Source organism: Anolis carolinensis, chromosome 2 (assembly GCF_035594765.1).
Source record: "Anolis carolinensis isolate JA03-04 chromosome 2, rAnoCar3.1.pri, whole genome shotgun sequence".
NCBI classification, from domain to species: Eukaryota; Metazoa; Chordata; class Lepidosauria; order Squamata; family Dactyloidae; genus Anolis; species Anolis carolinensis.
Genome location: NC_085842.1, coordinates 116,123,669 through 116,135,963, shown reverse-complemented (window position 1 = coordinate 116,135,963; position 12,295 = coordinate 116,123,669). Strand labels below are relative to the sequence as shown.

The window sequence follows — 12,295 nt, the reverse complement described above, 5'->3', positions numbered from 1 at the left end:
ATTTACCTTCATGCAGGTAGTAAAGAAATAGGAATCTGGGCAGGTTGATTAAAAGTGAATGAAGACTATCAGAGAGGGACTGACATTGAGTATTCTCAGTTACTTCCTTTGATTTCTGTAGAACAAAATGGGATAGATTCCTTGACCAGAGTTTTAGAGGTCTCTGGTATGTTGGAGAAGTTGATAAAAGAACTAGCTTTTTTCTGCCTTCCTACTTCTCTGCAGCTTTTTCCTCAGCCTATCCATCTAATTTGATTGATCTTTTAACTCATAAAACTAAAGAAAAATGGAGTCCCTTACATAACTGAATGAAAATTACGTTTTTTGCACTCTAGTGTAAAATGAAAAATAATGTTGTTGGCAACCTTAGTGGAAAAATCCACTGCATCATTTAGCTTTATGAACTCAGAATACTGAAATTGCTTCATTTGTTTTACAGCATTTGTGGTTTCTTTTCTGGTCTGTTTTCCAGGTTTGACATCTACAGGAAGGTGCCAAAAGACCTTACGCAGCCAACATTTACAGGAGCAATTAGTAAGTATCTGTGTAAATGTCTTCCTTTTTGAGCATTTCAGACTACAATGAGAGTTCTTTTGGCTCCTTATTTAGAACAGTATGCTTTTGCTTCAGAAATAGAGATGGGCAAAATTTTTGTTTTACTTCATTTTGGATAGAATTTCCAAAATTGAAATCTCTCTCTCTCTCTCTCTCTCTCTCCCTCTCTCTCTCTCTCTCTCTCTCTCTCTCTCTCTCTCTCTCTCTCTATATATATATATATATATATATATATATATACACACATACATACAGAAATGGAAAGGTTTAAGAATGTTTACAAAATGGAATGTGAATGAAATCAAAACTGACAATTTCCTCAAGAGTTTGCATGCTTAGCTCTGGGTTTGAGTCCATGTGGATTCAACCATGTTAGTACTTAGCCCCCCCCCCCCTTTTTTTGAGAGAGAGAGAGAGACTTGTCACCTTAAACAGACACATAACAGGTAAGTACAAATCCATCATTTCCTAGCAGGAATAGCTAACTTTGTCAAAGAAGGCAGTTGAACTTTTAAAAATAAATAAATGTATTTATATTTAAAATTGAAAGAATATGATGATTGTGATATATGAATTGTAAAAGAAAACGTGATTGACAGGTTTCTCCCATCCCTGTTCAAAGGATCAATAAATTTGTTAGGCTGTGATACCATAGCTTGCTGTGGTTTGTACCAAATTATCTTGCAGATGAAGGAAGACTCTAGTTTGGGTGGGTTTCAGGGAACACCATGATCTCCAACCTGGGAGACCTTGCTAGGTGTTGCCATGCTGGTTGACCTTTGCTAAATCTTTCTGTCCCAGGTTAGGGCAGTTGTTATAGTGATGAAAGCATAGACAGTTGCTTCCAGAGGATCAAACTCAAGGTAGAAGATAAATTTAATATTGTTATCCACCAATTGCTAAAAAGTGGTGAACAGAGGCCACTTTTATCCTCAGTCTACTATATCAGCACGTTTGCATAGTTTAGAGTTGCTATCATCTTTTTACTTTGCACCTTGTCTCCTTCCTTCCTGTCTTTCTTCTTTTTAAGACTGACGCTTGTCGGTTGAGTAATGCAATTTCACACCCAATGTGCTCCGTAGAGTAGTTGGGTAGATCCTTTCAAACCTGTAATTAGATGCCTAATGTTGCTTTCCTGTCTTGTTGCACACTAGCTTCCTTTGAGTAAGGGAGCCCCTGTTTTGTTTGGGACCCTGACCCTGTATATCCTTATGATGCGGACAGTGTCACATCACTAGAACTCAAGTTTTCCTGCATCACTTAGCATGCAGTAAGAAGTAACTGAGAGAAGACAGTTGATCATATATGAGACATCCTCACTGAGTATTTAGTGGTGATAAACTGTTTTAGTTCAGAATGTCACTGCCTACTCCCTTTACCCATTTTGCTTATCTAGTCCAGATTACTACTGTCACCTGCTGCAGTTGTTCACAGTACTCATCTGGAGTGGAAGGGAACAGTATGAAAAGTGGCAAATTTCCATTAATGTGCCCACTTGAGGTTACAAAGACAAATGCCAGAATTATTTCTAGTGCCAATGTATGCCATAACAGGTTTGTTCAAGGGACAGCAGCATCCATGTGGACTTTTTGTGCTGAAGAAAGGGAAATCCCACATCTCATCTTGATTGTAGTGGGAACTTTGATCCTTTGGTGTCCTTGCTTATTGAAAGAACCTGCTGAACTATGTGTAAATGGTTTTAGCCTGTAGTTTGTTTGGAAGACCAGTATCCTACTGAGGATCCCTCTGATCTCTCCATTTTTTGCCCAGCTAAGTCAGGAAAAAGAACAAGTGTGTGGACTGTTATTATTATTTTTTTAGTCACACATTAATTTTATATCTTACGTTTCTCCCAAAGAAGGCATTGAGTTCTGGATTCAGTTTTAGAAGAACAATTCAAGGAGGGCAAAGATAAACTGAAGATGAAAGGTAAAGGTAGGTAAAAGTAGCAGAAGATGAAGGGTTTAAAAGACAAATCTCATAAGGAAGGGAGTTGGAGTGATATATTCATGTAGTCCTCAAATATCTAGAACAAAGAAGAATGGCAATTGTCCATTCATTCTGAAGAAACAAGGGTGTTAGCAAAGGTGGTCTGCCTGTTTAGTTGCTCAGCAAAGAAGCAAGATGCATAGGGACATTGTGCTTTATTTTTTTTCCTCAGAAAAATTGAACTGGGAATTTTCAAAAGAAAGATTGTCCAAATAAGGACCATTTTCCAGTGTGTGACAGTGGGAGTGTGCCTAGTTGCTGGGAGCTGCCATTGAACAGCTGTGGAAAAAGTAATACTTTTTATCTTTCCAATAGGGAGTGAAGGCTGTTCTTTCTTCCCCTGTTCTGCAGTGACAAACCCTGAAGCATCCCTATAGCCAGTTAGCAATCTGGAGATGCAGAGTTGTGTCCAAAGAGCTACTATGTTGCACTATGTTGTACAATGTAGAAGAAGGAGCAGCTTTCTCATTCACCACAGTATAGTCCAAAATATAGTATAGGCCTGTAATATAGGTGAGAAGGTTCCATATAGCTGTTGAGAAGTAATACTGTGCAGTTTTAATACTGCTTCCTGTTAACTTCACCTTCCTATAGACTTTGGCATGTCCTGAGTCAGGAAATCATTGGCACTAAGGAAGCTTTTCGGTTTTATTACCTTACCCGTGTTAACTGCCGAATGCCTTCCAGGTTTTCTGCTACACTGTTTAGTGTCTCCTAGTAGCTGTTCTAAGTATCACTGTGCCAATCTGCCCATGTTTGGGTATGAAGTCTGTGGTGACATATGCCCTGGCATGTGACAAAGTTAGCATCCCAACTGCATGAGCTATTCGACATATTGACAACGGCAAGCTGCCCAGACAGCTGTTCTGTCAGTCCCACAGTGTAATAATTAGTTCGTGCGGAAGTGTTGTACATACCCATGACAACATTTTGCAAAAATACTGTCGAGCAGTGGAGGCACTGATATCCAGGCATATTCTATCAAATGATTTTTCTTTTAAACACTTATTTCCATCCTCTTCCTAGGGTACTTTTGCAGTAAAAGAAGTAAATTGACACAATTCACTATTAAGACATGCAATCCACATATGTGGCTTTCAAGAGTACCCTTGCATTGATTCAGGCTACATCCTTCTGCACAGCACCAGGACTGCCCCAGCATTTTTCACTGAGGCCACTCTCCCAAAGCCCCATAAATCTCAGCACCTCCTTTTAGATTGGCACAGGAGGCTGTGATCAGAGGAGGGGTACTGTGGTCTACCTTGAAATCTTAATATGCAGAGTTTGGAAATGTTACTTTGTTGGACTCCCACATATCACCAGTTTGCATGGTCACTGCCCAAGGAGATCCTCTTAGACAAGTATTCTACCATATGCTTTGTATAGATCCCCTCTTCCAATCAGAGAGATAGTGATTTTGTTGTTTAAGAATGTGAAAAGACACCAGGTATGCTGCCCTGTTATAGCCCCTTTTCCTTTAAAAGACTAAAACATTCCATTAGGTATAGAAAACGCCAGAAGTTCTTGATGCAAAAATTGTGCTAAATTTTGTCGACATTGGATCTCTATCAAACATTGCTCTTCTACCATATTTAGGTGTCTCAGCTACCCCTCCCCCCCAAAAATGTTCATACATCCCTCAAGTCAATCTTCAGTCAAGATTTGCATCATGTATTTTGTGTGATGTGTGCTGAGAAGTTGATCTCCTTCAGTGTCTAACTCTGGTGTCATTTTTATTTTTGCTTGTTGAGGATTATGGCTACCTTAATCATTTGCCACTACTGACAGTTGGCCACTGGAGTAGTACTTCTTAATAGGCATGTCCTACACTAATTTGTCCACAGTACTTCATTCTTAAGGCAATCTAAGTTGTCACTACTATATCTTGTGCAAGTGAACTCCATAATTTAATTCTGAGCTATGTGAAGAAATACTTTGTTTTGTTTCTGCTTGATATCCAATAATTTAGTTTGTCAGTTGATTTTAATTTTTAGAATTACCGTACAGTATATACCAAGCTCATCCCTGTTTATTTTTCGACAACATGCATAATTTTATACTCTTGCGATATGTTGCCCTTTATTTGCTTTTTTCTAAAAAGTTAAACAATCTCAAATATTGTACCTTTTCTTATAGGGAACTTCCTCTATTCCAGTGTTTCCCAAAATTTGGTCTTCCAAGTGTTTTGGACTTTAGCTCCGGAGTCCTTGACCATTGGCCAAAGCAACGGAGACTTCTGGAAGCTGAAGTCCAAAACACCTGAAGGACTAGAGTTTGAAAATTACTGCTCTAGCCTTTCAATTCTTATGTTAAACCCTTGTGCTGGCAGGACTAATGACTTGAAGGTTGGGTTGCTGACCTGAAGGTTGCTGGTTCAAATCCAACCTGGGGAGAGCGTGGATGAGCTCTCTCTATCAGCTCCAGCTCCATGTGGGCACATGAGAGATGGTAAAAGGATGGTAAAAACATCAAAACATCTGGGCGTCCCCTGTGCAACGTCCTTACAGACGGCCAATTCTCTCATACTGGAAGCGACTTACAATTTCTTAAGTAGCTCCTGACACGAAAAAAATTCTTGTGTTGTGTTCTTTCCTGCATCTCTTTCAGATTTCTTTACCTTTTCAGAGCAGTCACCAGATTTTGGATCAGTTGCTAGCCCCAACTGTAGTCAACCCATTGAGTCAATGATTGAATGGTGAAATCCCATTTTTGTAAATTCAGTTGATTCAATGGATCTCTTCTAGTTGGGATTATTAGTAGAACTCAGCTTTATGGTTTTGCAGAGATTACAAAGTATAGACGTGCCCTGGAGTTATATTAAGGCAATATGCTATTGGCAGTTTCCCATTACAAAACCATTTGTAGCTCACTTAGAAGAGCTGCCCTTTGCAGCCTGTGTTGAAAAGCTGGCTAAACATGTTCTGTCTCTGGGATCCTTGACCCACAAATCTTGTATTGCAACCCCTGTAAGGGATAATACATTATGATAATGCTGTGTAGGCAGCTTTGTCTCAAACTGGTCTGAGCTAATGCTCACAGTCCTTGTGAGAGCACTGTAGCATGCTCACTCCCACAGTGATATTCAATGTTGCAATGAAGTGTTTGCGTCCTTATCTTTTCATTTCTGCTTGTTTAGGGCATTGTATAGATGTGCTGCTGAAAGAACAATATGTTTATTCACAAAAGTAGACAAAATTTGTTGATATGAAATGATCAGTTAAAGGAAGCTGTACATTATGTGTCTGTCTGTCTTATGCATCTGCTGAATACAACTTGTGTTCTATTCCTGGAGCTGTTGTCCTGAACCAGAAAGAACAAATAGTCAGGTACATAAGATTTTCTTCTTACCTTTTCCCTGCCTTCAAGAAGTTAGCAGGTACACTACTTATGAGTGGTCTTTACTTTAAAAATAACAATGTGTTCTCTCCTATGAAGCAACCAAAATAACTTTCTAATAGTCTTGTTCCTTAACTTAGGAACATATGACTTCTCTCTCCTATTCCTTGCTATGGATGAGGTATTTATTTAGCTGAAGGTTCTGACACATTTGGGTATTTGTGGCATGCTACTAAAGCTAATTTATTATTAAAACTAATGTGCTCAGCCCTTTCTCCCCAAAGTCATCTTAAAGCTAAATCAGATGCTTTGCTAAGTGCCTTTAAAATTTAGGTCGATAGAATTGTACTCTTTCACTCATGACATACTGTATGTGATGGGGGAACTCCATGTGTTTTATTCATCTTCTTGTCCCTTTCACACCTAAAATAGCTATGTGTACATATTGTGGCAGGGATCTATCCCTTTCAAAGGGAGCAAAACCCTATCTGCACCACCTATGTAATTTACTACCGTGCTTCCATTATTCTGAAGAATTTATTTTTTCCCTCTCTCACATACTCCTTTTTATGTAAAATATTAGCCCCCAGCCCAATAAAATAATTTCATATATGCATAACAGGCATAGGGATAGTAGCCCATCTCATCTAGTTTGGTCCCAAGAGAAAAGATATAAATCAAAATTTATTCTTTTCAGTCTTTATCAGTGGAAATAACATTCCAGGATGGGGAGGTGATGGGAAGGTAAAAGTCAGAAAGATATGATGTTTTATTCAGTCCTGAGAAAACAAACTCTGACACAGACTGGTATTGCATTCTGACAGGCCTGTAGCCAGGATTTTGATTCGGGGTGGGGGGTGGGGCTGAGTCTGAGTGAGAGAGGATCTACCCTAGCAAACCTTTTGTATCATTATCCCAATACCCTCATGCATATGGGATATATTGAGCATGGTGATCAGATCATGATATGAATAAACATAACAGTTTAAATAATAAATGTCATTTACTTTCATTAACCAAATGTTTAGAATACTTTTGACTTATTTTTTACTTTACAGCAACAGTGCCTACAGGCAGGGATTGGGGAATGATTGCCCTTTTCAAATGGTAGTTGTTGTTTACCTGGATCCAGAAAGCACTGAAGGCAGCCAACATCATATCTGGACCAAAAATGACCAACTGTGCATACAGGATAGGCGGGGATTGGGGGTGATTGACCTTGGATCTGGAAGTTGCAGTGCGCCCTTATCCAGAGGGCATTGAACCAAGCCAATGCTGGATCTGGACTAAACTTGGCACATAGAGCCAATGTGCCCCACTGTGCATAGAGGCAGGGATTGGGGAATGATTGCCCTTTTTCAAATGGGAGTTGTTTTTTACCTGGATCCAGAGAATCCCAGAAGGCAGCCAATGAGTGTGGTGAGACTTCAATGCACAGGCACGAAGGCCTGCCGAGTGAATGAGCGCGAAGGCCTATTGCGGTCTCCGAATGGTCTGTGATGTGGCGGCATCCTCTTTGGCGCCTGGGCTGTCGCCGCACTCCCCTTCCTCTCCCAGCACCAAAGACTGAAACCAGGGGCACTGAAAAGGAAAGAGAGTGCACTGAGGGCCCAGGCGCAGACAAGGACGCCGCCGTGTCATGTACCAGTAAGGCCTTCTCGTGGACTACCCTGAGAATTTGGGGGGGGGGGGGGCTAAAGCCCCTTAAGCCCCGCCCCCTGTTTACATGCCTGCATTCTGAGGAGAAAGAGCCCTCCCTAAAGAGAAATTGAGCAGAGGACTATGGGATAGTAGACATGTAAAAAGAGCAGTCAGAAGGGGACAAAGATACAGCGTGATGCATAATACAGTACTGCTGTTTTGCCAAGCCTTTATTCAAGAAAGGGTGTCATTTTTTTCATGCTTTATTGCTGCCAAGATTATAGACCCAGTCTTTCTGATCTTGACAGTGGTGAGTTGCAAAGATCCTGAATAACGAGTTTGTGCTGCTTTGAACTGGTTTGTTTTGCTTCTAACCAGCCTCAAACAATCCATGTATTCAGTTAGATATACAGACAAAATCTCCAAAGAATGTCACTACGTGCCTTTTAGTTCCTTCTTCCTCTGGATTTATGAGGGTCGGTCACTATAAAATGACTTTTCTTCCTCATGAATCCTTTTAAACTTTGAGGGCATCTTCCATTTCCCAATATGCTCATTATAGCCTTATGCTTTCGGGGGGGGGGGGGGGGGGGAGCTACTATAAATTATAATTTTATGAATGAGGTATTTCTTTAGCTGAAATTAATCTTAGTAAGTTTCTTTTCAAGGACATTCACAGCAACTTCTGGCTATTCCAATGACTTGATGAGCACGGGGTGTACATTTCTTCAGGCAGTTAGTTCCTAAAGACATAGTGTTTGCTTTCTGTGTGATTTCAGACTCTGAAACTCATAAATACAGTCTCAGATGTGCTACGTGACTTATGAAGGATATTACATTTCCAGGCCACCATGCTTTTTATATTTTTTTTCTTTGTAGTTTTGTGTTATATTGTGTTATATGCCACCAGCATCACAAAAGGATAATACCTGTCTCTATGCCTTAGTGAGTTCTGTTTTAGGCACATATTAAATATAGTTTTGATGATATGGGAGGAAAATGGCACATTAAAGTACATGCCTTACAGATAACCCAGAAAATTAGGGTCTTGTCAGTTTGGCTGAAAGGATTAGAACGTGAAAATAGATAAAATGGATGGAAACTCAAGCTGGCGGTTGCCTAAAAGCTTGAATTAGTGAATGTTTGATGAAGAAAATGTTATAGAAGAAGGAAGCGCTGCTAGAATTCTGGCTTCAGTTTACTCAACTTAAAGCATAAATGAACATTTCTATTATGATTAGCTGTGTTAGTCAATTTCAGCAACATAAACAATCTATGGCACATCAAAGACTAACTAGTTATTTGCCATATGGTTTGTGGATTGTAGCCATTTCATCAGATACATGGGCTGTTTCCTCACATGTATACCCATATTTGGGTGAAAGAGGGCTATTTGTGTTACCTTCTCAATACTGTTTGTTCATTAAAACTCTTAAGGTAATCACTGCATTTAAATTCCCCCTTGACCTTCCCACCCAAGCATATGTACACATATCTGCCAGTTGAGGCAACACTCCATACATCTGATGGAGGGGACTGCAGTTCACAAAAGTAAATTCAACTTACTAGTCTTTAAGATGCCACTAAACCAGAGCTGGGTAACTTTGGCCTTCTGCACACTACTTAAAAGCTCTACATTTTTGGCCTGACCCCCATAAGTTCTACACAGCATAGCCAATCATGAAGGATTATGTAAATTACTACATGTGGAGAAATACAGTTGCCCAACCCTACACTAAAGAATTTGTTGGTGCAAGGTACTGTATCTATGGAGTTGCTGTTACAACAATAGCTGTCTAGAATATTAATAGTAGAGGTCGTATATGTGATAGGGAAACCTTGCTGGAACTAAGTAAACTGGGGTCTAATTGTTGCCTAAGTAGAAGGTCTCCTAGGACCCCCACATGAATGCCATTCAGTTCATGAAAGAAATATACAATAGCCTTGTAATAAATAAATGAAGAATACATATTTATAAAACTAAGCATTCATTGTCAGAACAAAATATGTGTGCTCTTGGGATGTTTGCTATGTTTGATACATTTTCTAGTGCACATTGAATGTACATCTCCACCCACATTCTGGCAGAGTTAGTCAGATGCAAATACTTTTTTAAAGTGCAACTAGAGCAGATCGGAATACTCCAACTGTGGGAATCACCCACATTCACCTGCCTATAGAGAGTGAGAGTGAGCAGCAAGTGGGAGAGGAGCATAGAATCACAGAATCATAGATTCGAAGGGTGAGCCAGAACTCACAAAATGAAGTTCAACAAGGACAAATGCAAGAAATTCCACTTAGGCAGAAAAAAAATGAAATGCAAAGATACAGAATGTGGGATGCCTGGCTTGACAGCAGTATGTGTGAAAAAGATCTTGGAGTCCTTTTGGACCACAAGTCAAATATGAGCCAACAATGTGATGCAGCAGCTAAAACGCCAATAGCCTGCATCAATAGTGTTTAGATCCAGGGACATTATGTTACCCCTCTATTGTGCCTTGGTCAGACCAAACCTGGAATACTGTGTCCAATTTTGGGTACCACAATTTAGGGGAGATGTTGACAAGATGGAATGTGTCCAGCGGCGGGGCGAATAAAATGATCAAGGGTCTGGAGAACAAGCCCTATGAGGAGTGGCTTAAAGAGGTGGGTATGTTTAGCCTACAGAAGAGAAGGCTGAGAGGAGACATGATGACCATGTATAAATATGTGAGGGGAAGTCATAGGGAGGAGGGAGCAAGCTTGTTTTCTGCTGCTGTGGAGACTAGGACACGGAACAATGGCTTAAAATTACAGGAAAGAAGATTCTACCTGAACATCAGGAAGAACTTCCTAACTGTGAGAGCTGTTCAGCCATGGAACTCTCTACCTCGGAGTGTGGTGGGGGCTCCTTGTTTGGAAGCTTTTAAGCAGAGGCAGGATGGCCATCTGTCAGGGATGCTTTGAATATGATTTTCCTGCTTCTTGGCAGGGGGTTGGACGGCCCATGAGGTCTCTTCCAACTTTATGATTCTATGATTCTAGTCAAAAGTTTGTCTGCAGTTCTTTGGGCCAATTAAAGTTTCTGAACATTCTTCAAAGGCCCACATAGAGTGCATGACAGTGTTCCAATAAGAATGTAAGCAATGTGTCGCTGTGGCCACATTAGAAATCTCAAGGAATTGGTGTACTAGTGCACTAGCTTTACTCACCCAGCCATCACAGGGCCCAAGCTGTCAGATCCAGGATTCAATCCAGGAGTTTATCAATATAGAATGTAACTCTATTCAGCACAACCCAAAACCCCTTTCCTTGATCTGCCTTTTGAGTGATTAGGAGGTTCTTTGATTTTAATTTTGGAGTTTACATTAATGGGGGATATGGTAAAGAGGGGAAGCCCAGGCCATGAACAATGCACTTCCTTTTCCTTTAACCATCTGTCACATTTCCAACAGAGGCAAGTGGCATGAGCATCGGCATAACTATGAGTGAGTCAGATGGCAGTAAAAGTGGCCCAAGATCACAGCTTGCTCCGGACACTGATTGTAGATCAAATTGTGGCCTTCCAGATTTTGTTGGCCTGTAGCTATCATGATCCCTCACCATTTGGAATGCTAGTCAAGGCTGCTGAGAGTTACAGTCCATCAACTCCTGGAGGGCTACAGCTACGTATGTGTGACATAGTAATGTGAGTGTTCAACTGGAAATCTGGGAAACCAGAGTTCAAATACTCACTCAGCCATGGAAACCCACTGAATGATACTGGGAATGCCACATTTTCTCAGCTTCTAAGAAAGGCAAATCTCCTTTGATATGACGTCATAAGTCAACAATGAATTATAAACACAGACTAGTTGCCCACCTGTGCCCTAAATCTTTTCTGCCTAAATTGTAAACTAGTGACAAATAGATAGAACACAATGTCAGTTTTCTGTATCTTGAGGGATTGGCATCTTTAGGAAAAATCCTAACATGATCCATTGAAGTGAATACCTGTGCCCATCATTTTTTTCCAGGCTTTTTCTGTTTAAAAGCAGCATGGCTGAGATAATAAATAGAACATAGTCCAAGAAAGGAGGCTGTGATTGCAATGACAAAGAGGGATGTTAAAATGTTCTGTCATCGTGACTGAAGAAAAAACAAAGTTATTTGCTCCTTAGTCGCTATCCCCCATACTGTTAGTTTGTGGTTTAAGGTATCTTTTTTCCTGCCTATTTGTTGTGATTCAGCATAGAGTGAGTACGTGCAGAATGTTTGCTTTAGTTCGTCAGTAAATACCAATCTGTCCCTCCTGCTCATGACGTCGCCTCTTACTGTTTTGCCCCACCCAGCATCTCACTCTGTATCCTTCACACACAGAAGACCATTGCTTTAGTGATGACATTTGAAATACATTCAAGCTTTCCTGCAGGGATAGCTGTATTAACCTAATAGTATACCAAAGCCAATCAGAAAAGTAGAGATTGCACTTTCTTCTCTAGCAAAGCTTAACTAAATCCAAATCTGGAGTTACTATAGAGTACAGAATTGCTGTGTCCTTCATGTTGCAGAGTCTTTGGTGAACTGCGACATGAGAAAATTTCAAAAAGAGTTTCAGTGTGTGTGTTTTTATTCTTCATTTTAGAAGGAAAAGCAACAAATGTAATTTTCTTCCATTTTGTTTCAGTTTTAATTTTTAAATTGTCTCTTCTGACTTTCTCCCAGTACTGTAATGCAAAATGGGTCACAACACTTTTTCAAAGACCAGATTTGTTAATGTTGTGTGCCTTCAAGTTGTTCTGATATATGCAAACTG

General features: G+C 40.2%; 1 protein-coding gene across 4 annotated transcripts in view; it reads left to right on the top strand.

Moving 5' to 3' along the window:
• Positions 1-12,295, top strand: part of ergic1 (endoplasmic reticulum-golgi intermediate compartment 1) — a 110,207-nt gene that overhangs the window by 41,006 nt on the left and 56,906 nt on the right. For 2 of the 4 annotated variants that reach the window (XM_008104689.3, XM_008104688.3), the window contains exons 1-2: positions 473-534; positions 2,414-2,490. In XM_008104689.3, coding sequence (XP_008102896.1) covers positions 2,478-2,490 — 13 coding nt within the window. In that variant the 5' untranslated portion in view covers positions 473-534; positions 2,414-2,477. Of the gene's footprint in view, positions 1-472; positions 535-2,413; positions 2,491-12,295 lie in introns of those variants that run through there. The other 2 variants (XM_008104687.3, XM_008104686.3) reach the window with 1 other exon arrangement.